Below are 7,808 nucleotides of genomic sequence, written 5' to 3' on the forward strand. Positions count from 1 at the left end.
CTTCGAGGCCATATGGTAGTCTCCGCTCGACCGGCACCAACACCTGAACTCTGAAGCAATATAGAGACGCACTTGACTTATCTCACAAGTCAAGCCTGGCCTCGGGGCGGGCTTGGGGAGATGGAGAACTCCCAGAACCCCATCATGCAGGTATCAAGCAGAGACCATAGGATTTGATGTTCCACATTTCAATCGTTACCGAGGACGGAGATAGCGCTATGGTACCCAGAGCGAGGAGGCAGGCAGGCAGACCCGCCCTGAGCGCACAAGGGAACACTGTAACAGACATAATAATATTGATCCCATGACCATCACTGAAAGAGTAACCGGTGAGCTGGTGAACAAATCTAGGCGCCAAAACAAGACGGAACAAGGAGTAGGCCGGATTTACAATCTATCTACAGTATATATTTTATGGGAATTAATGACGCTCGAGTTTACCTAAGCTCTATGAGGCACACTGTGCCTCTGAAGCACACTGTGCCTCTGAAGCACACTGTGCCTCTGAAGCACACTGTGCCTCTGAAGCACACTGTGCCTCTGAAGCACACTGTGCCTCTGAAGCACACTGTGCCTCTGAAGCACACTGTGCCTCTGAAGCACACTGTGCCTCTGAAGCACACTGTGCCTCTGAAGCACACTGTGCCTCTGAAGCACACTGTGCCTCTGAAGCACACTGTGCCTCTGAAGCACACTGTGCCTCTGAAGCACACTGTGCCTCTGAAGCACACTGTGCCTCTGAAGCACAGTGTGCCTCTGAAGCACAGTGTCGTGTAGCTGCCGAAGCTTACCATGATGTAGGAGCGATCATTTGCTCCTCCACAATATTTACTCCCCTCCTCCTCCTCCCCCCCCCCTCCTCCTCCCCCTCCTCCTCCCCCCCCCCCCTCCTCCTCCTCCTCCTCCTCCTCCTCCTCCTGTAGTGTTCATCTGAATCCCCCCCCCCCCCTCGCATGTGGGAAGGCCAGTCGCAGGCTGTATCAATCTTCCTCCTCCTGTCTGTGCCGGTGGTTGGTGTCCTGTACCCGATAACATTACAGCACCTGGAGGCTGATGACGATGCGTTACAGAAGCCCGATTGTCCACGCAGGAATTGTTCTTTACGAACTTGTTTCATAGTTCTTTTGGAGTTAGTGCTGGTGTGAAATGTGCATACGAGGGGGAAGGGAGAAGCAAGACTGGAAGAGAGTTAGCGAGGATTGGAAGAAAGATTAGGAGGAGGAGGAGGAAGAGGAGGAGGATTGAAAGGAAGACGGCCTACGGGACGGTTGTCATGGAAACATCTGCACGCCTACAGCTTGGCGTTGATCACGCCTACACCCTGCGTTAGATCAGTAATGTGGCGCTACAGATTACGTAACGGTGCCACCACACACACCCTTAGTGCCACCACACACACCCTTAGTGCCACCACACCCCCCCTTAATGCCACCACACACCCCCTTAGTGCCACCACACCCCCCCCCCTTAGTGCCACCACACCCCCCCTTAGTGCCACCACACACCCCCTTAGTGCCACCACACACCATTAGTGCCACCACACAGTGACATCACCTCAGTAATTGATAATTGTCAATCCCATAAACTGACTCCCCCCCCCCCCCCGTCAATTGACAACATGCTTCACAAACTGATAATTGTCAATCCCACTATTTGAGACTCCCAATTAATTGACAACACCCCCCACCGCTCGACACCCCCTCCTGCGCCTCCCCTCCACTGGTCGACAACCCCCCCCTCTTGCCCCCCCCCCACTGGTCGACAACCCCCCCCCCACTGGTCGAAACCCCCTCCTGCGCCTCCCCCCCCCCCCACTGGTCGACAACCCCCCTTCCCCTCCCCTACTAATCAAACCTCCTCCCCCTTATTGACAAGATCCCTCACTTATCAAGAACACCCACCCCAACTAATCATCAACCACCATCCCCACCTTATTGACCCCACACTAACCCCCTACCCCCCCCCCCACCACAACACCACATTCACCCACAGTAACCCCCCCCCCCACCACAACACCACATTCACCCACAGTAACCCCCCCCCCCACTAGCAGCAGCAAAACACGGCACTAAAACAAGGTGGGGTAAAAAAAAAAAATAAAAAAAAAAAAAGTCCAGAAAAGTGACAGGAGAGGCCTAAACAAATGTTTAACAGGTGTGCCAACTGGCCGATGATGGTGATACCTTGTGATACCTGATACCTCGTAGTACCTGATATCTTGTGATACCTGATATCTTGTGATACCTGATACCTCGTAGTACCTGATATCTTGTGATACCTGATATCTTGTGATACCCGATACCTTGTGATACCCGATACCTTGTGATACCTGATACCTTGTGATACCTGATACCTTGTGATACCTGATACCTCGTAGTACCTGATATCTTGCGATACCTGATATCTTGTGATACCCGATACCTTGTGATACCCGATACCTTGTGATACCTGATACCTTGTGATACCCGATACCTTGTGATACCTGATACCTTGTGATACCCGATACCTTGTGATACCTGATACCTTGTGATACCTGATACCTTGTGATACCTGATACCTCGTGATACCTGTTCTATGGTCACTCTTGTGAGCCTGGGATGAAACATCAGGTTCACCAGATATCAGCTCAACAATCGTGTATTTTCTTCTACAAAAAGTTGTAAAAAAAAACTTCCCTGAATTATGGTAATAAAAAACAGAAAAAAATGAAACCTGCATTGGTAGTGACCTAAAAAAAAAATTCCCTCTGATACTACAGATTCTGAGAGAATATTTGTAGCCTTGCTCCGAGGCTACCTAGATCCCCCCCCCCCCCTCCCTCCCCCTCACAAACCACGAATACAATACTTAAAAGTTCAAAATAAATCCCCTATACGAGGAGTCGTATCTAGAAACGTTAGGAATAAAATTTCTAATATCCTTCAGCCCATTCGAGACATCACTTGGAGAATACAATATACACAAGAAACGGCAACATGTGAACAAAAGTATAAAAAAAAAGCCTAACAAAGAGGGTAACTAATACAGGAAAAGCAACATTAGCTACAACACCACACAATAGATCCATTTTGTGGGAAAATAGATTTAGAAAATAGATTTAGAAAATCAATAGGTGCGCCCTAACAAGTGAACACCGTTGCTGTGCTCTGTCACAATGTTGTTGATTTAGATTTAGCTACTCAGAACGAAATGTCCATGTAGCACGGGCTATGGTGAGCCCGTAAAAAAGGCTGTCACAAGCCACCTCGGAACTGTAGTGCAGTCAAATATTACAGTAATAACCGTGGACATCTTCAAGAGAAAACTAGATTGTTTCCTTCAAGGAGTGCCGGACCAACCGGGCTGTGGTGGGTATGTGGACCTGCGGGCCGCTCCAAGCAACAGCCTGGTGGACCAAACTCTCACAAGTCAAGTCTGGGGAAGTAGAAGAACTCCCAGAACCCCATCAACCAGGTATCAACCAGGAACATTGACATTTTACAAGTACAAGCTGGATAAGTTCTTGAGTCCAATTACAATTAAAAAACTAAACTTTAATCATAAATGTTTATACATTTATTACTGACCGAGCTTATGCAAAACTACAATGCATACAACACGGGGCCCAAGAGTTGGAGCTCGATCCTCCAAACACAAATAGACGAGTACAAATAAGTGAGTGAGCGCGCGCACTCGCATGATGGAGACCTGATCACCACTTACAAAATTTTCAGAGGAATTGACAAAGAGGACAAAGACAAACTATTTAACACGGGTGAAACACGAACAAGAGGACACAGGTGGAAACCGAGTACCCAAACGAGCCACAGACGTTAGAAAGAATGTTTTCAATGTCAGAGTAGTTAACAAATGGAATGCATTAGGCAGTGATGTAGCCGACTCCATACACAATTTCAAATATAGATATGATAGAGCCCAGTAGGCTCAGGAACCTGTACACCAGTTGATTGACGGCTGAGAGGCGGGACCAAAGAGCCAAAGCTCAACCCAGAACACAGAGACACAGCAACAACATGAAACTACCAAAACAAGGAGAAAGGATTCTACAAATGTACAAGCCTTCGCCAACACAAGGGGGTTCAACTCTGTGAAAGGTGTCGAGCAGGCCAGTAGCGGTGCTGGGGTGGCAGATAGTGCCCTCGGGTGGTTCACGTCGCCATGGCAACCTCTCCAGTTGTTACACACTCGTAATCTGAGAACCACCCACGTCAACCCCACCTCACACTCGTGACCTGAGAACCACCCACGTCAACCCCACCTCACACTCGTGACCTGAGAACCACCCACGTCAACCCCACCTCACACTCGTCATCTGAGAACCACCCACGTCAACCCCCACCTCACACTCGTGATCCTGCAGTCAGATCAGAAACTGAAAGAGAAGTTGGAGACTAACTTTAATAATAATACCAACTAACCACCAGTCTTATCCGACACTGTGGTAACTTTCGTCCGGAGGATGTATTCTACAGCAGTCATCCCTCCTTTCTCTCCAGTGGTTCAAGTCGCGTTTTCTATTGTATTTGTTTCGTTGTCGTTCTCACATCTTACGGTAGAAAATGATCTTGCTCGCGGAGGAAGCCGAGAATTGTCAGTCAAGAATGTTTTGGGTGTCAATGACTTTTGTCCGAGTGTCAATGACATGACAAGTCGAGCACATATTGGCACAGACAATGCCAGAATTTAGACGCCCTATTAGATAGCGACATGACAATAATCCTCAATGTTCAAGATATAAACACGATATATCTTATCATGTTTTATCATGTTGGAACAGTACCCGTATCTAACTGTGAACAAAAATAAAAAAAAAAAAGTGGGGGAAAAGTATAGGCTGAAATTTAACCAGAGTGCAAAAATAGGCCGATAGCCCAAGGCCGATAAAAATAGGCAAGGTAACCAAGATAACCTTCCCCCCCCCCTCTCGATACGCGTCTATCGAAAATATTAAGTTATGCCCCCCGCCCGCCCCCCGTGGAGGCAACATAGGGCAGCGATGGATGGATTGACCGGTCGGCTTTAATGACTGGCGGGGTAGCCGTTTTTATTTTCCAAGTGTCACGGACGGACTGTCACCACGTCCAGGACGTCATCACCCCCATGTCCTACGTCCAGGATGTCACCCCATGCCCCCCCCCCCCCCCCGACGTCCCGGAAAATGGCTAGGGAGAGGCGCTAGGATATTGGCGCCAAACACCAACCCATATCCCACACGCTAGGCTTCAGCCGCGCCAACAGGGGGAAGTCTTGTAAAATGACAATCCCGCGGTCCACAAGTAAGTTACCTAGCACTAAGTACCTGACCTCAAGTTCTCCTCTGAACTCCAGTCAGAGGTCAGTGTATTCTCCTCTACAATGCCGATATATGGCATTTTTACCCACCACCACCACCACCTCTCAATTTGCCACTCCGTTAAAAATGCAACTGTACTGTCTCAGCAGAAACCCAAGCAACCCGCCTAACCTATCTGCGCAAATGCATAGAAAATGTCAATATTGCATTAATTCTTAATGCGTCGCATATTTAACGGAGTGGTCGACTTTTTAACACTTGAGAGGTGTTAGGAGGAAATAGAGAAGGGGGTGTGGGGTGGGTGGGGGTGGGGTGGGGGGATGCATACCAATAATATGCCGATCACACCGAGGGGAGGGGGGGGGGAGGGAATGGAAGGGAACTATTAGCAGAAAGCGCCAAGCTATTACGACTATATAGCACTTGGAAGGGGTCAGGATAAGGATTTGGGATGGGACGGGGGGGAAGGAATGGTGCCCAACCACTTGGTCGGGGATTGAACACCGACCTGCATGAAGTGAGACCGTCGCTCTACCGTCCAGCCCAGTGTGTTCCAAGGGGGGAGGGGGGAGTTACACCCTAAAAGTGTGTGCCAAATGACCATGATTCACCACCACGTTATATCATACTCAAGTGCACTTATGGGGAAAAGTGGTGGTGGCAGCGGGTTTATTCTGCAGGATGATAAAGACAGGATGGGGGGTATGGGGTCGCCATGGGCCCCCACCCACCCCCACCACCACATTAACCCATAATGCCTCGGCTCCACAAGAGCCCTCTCGCCTCTCAAATTCCCAGACGTTTGGTAACCGCAAGGTGGCTGCCTAATGCGAAGCTGGTGGGTTATACCAGGACAGGTGTGTGGGGGCCAGGTGTGTGGGGGCCAGGTGTGTGGGGGCCAGGTGTGTGGGTCTTTATTGGCGCGGGCGCACCTCAATCTCCTCATTCTTCTTTATACTTTACCCATCTCTTCTTCAACCTCTTCACCTTCAACGTCTTCCATCAACATTCATTCATTCATTCATTCATTTTCTCTCTCTCTCCTCTCCGTCATTTTCCTCCCCATCTACGTCATCTTTCATCATGTTTTACCTCTACTTCCTCATAACCTCGATTCACTTTCTCCAATTCATTTATAAATACAAATTTTGCCCCGAAGGGCGAGTTTATTCAGCGGGATCACTCGTCCTGTGAGTGAACATATTGCTATAGTGCAGTTTTGGGCAGCGCCACTCATCTTGTGAGTGAGCATACCGCCATAGCAGCACGTACAACACTACCCAATAGGATGAAAACCCCTACTGGGTTGTTCATCCTGTCCCTTGTACCCAGACACGGTTGGGACAAGCTTAACTGGCCTAAGTGAACAGTTTATCACACAACTCCTAAACTGTCCTTATCTTGCGGGTGCAAAAAGAACAGTATCTATATTTGACGGGGTTTTTCCCCTCAATTTGGGAAAGTCAATTTGGGGTTTATTATTCTACACACATTCTTAATGTCTCGGGTAGGGAACAAAGTGATGTCTGTCTCCCTCACCACAGATTCTGCAGCACCGCTGTTTCCATCCTGAATCTCCATGTGTATTTGCAACCATAATTAATTCCCGCTATTGCAGATTCTCTTCATCAACAACCTTTTCGTCCATAATGATTGGGATTGTCAGGTACAACTACACTGTACCAGTGTAATCACTGATTTGTCCCTCTATCCTCCTTTCCTCAGCTACCTTGTCACTGTGATGTTTTCTGGTGATACCTCTTTAACTTGAAGTGTCTTGGGGGGGGGGGGAAGTATTGAAGATGGTCTCCTTCAGCGCCGTCAGCAGCCAGCACATCTGTTCGTTTATTTCCAGATTCCAACGTGGGAGGGAATCCACAGGAACTATCACCGTGCCCTGAGGGGTTTGTATTTTCACAGCTTTCTTCGTTTCAGTGACTGTCCCTTTTTTTTCTTAAAGCTTTGTAGAGAGCCTTAAAAAAAAAAACACTAAAAACCCAAGACACTTTTTAAGTCATAAAAAGTTTTTTTCCTAAGGCTTTTGAATCAGTGTAAATCACAGGACATTGTGTGTTTTTAGTTACCTCGACGCCTTAATATTTAATTAATTAATTCTTAACAGTGGCAGTTAGCTCTGCTAGCGTTGAGGAGGCATAGTTCTCAGTACTGGCTTTGTCTCAATTTCCGTTTAAAAGACATTATTCTAATTACCGTGTATATTACCATTACCCTTGCTATTAGTAGGATTAGAGGAACCATCAGTGAAGATGTAATCTAATACATTTTCAGCTTCTTTGTTAATTTCCTCGAGATACTCGTCTCATTTATTGTGGTGTCATATTGCATTTTTTTTGTTATACACATCTAGGACTCAAGAACTACAGAAACTATTAACCAATCACATCAGAGAGGCATGGCAGGATGTGCAGAATACCCCCGTTGAAAAGCAGAGGTGCAACAGGTACTCAGAGAGAACTATCAACATCAGAGGCCCGAGATTGTTCAACACGCTTCC

At 47.8% G+C, this 7,808-nt stretch overlaps 1 protein-coding gene across 1 annotated transcript; it reads left to right on the plus strand.

The window, feature by feature from the left end:
• The first annotated feature begins 450 nt into the window (after positions 1-450).
• Positions 451-777, plus strand: LOC123761837 (balbiani ring protein 2-like). The gene has a single exon (XM_045748057.2). It carries the CDS (start codon positions 451-453, stop codon positions 775-777), a length of 327 nt encoding a protein of 108 aa, XP_045604013.2.
• The last annotated feature ends 7,031 nt before the right edge of the window (positions 778-7,808 follow it).

Source organism: Procambarus clarkii, chromosome 24, assembly GCF_040958095.1.
Source record: "Procambarus clarkii isolate CNS0578487 chromosome 24, FALCON_Pclarkii_2.0, whole genome shotgun sequence".
NCBI lineage: Eukaryota > Metazoa > Arthropoda > Malacostraca > Decapoda > Cambaridae > Procambarus > Procambarus clarkii.

Excerpts from the sequence above, each read along its gene's own strand:
- LOC123761837 (XM_045748057.2), top strand. The coding sequence starts at position 451 with ATGAGGCACACTGTGCCTCTGAAGCACACTGTGCCTCTGAAGCACACT.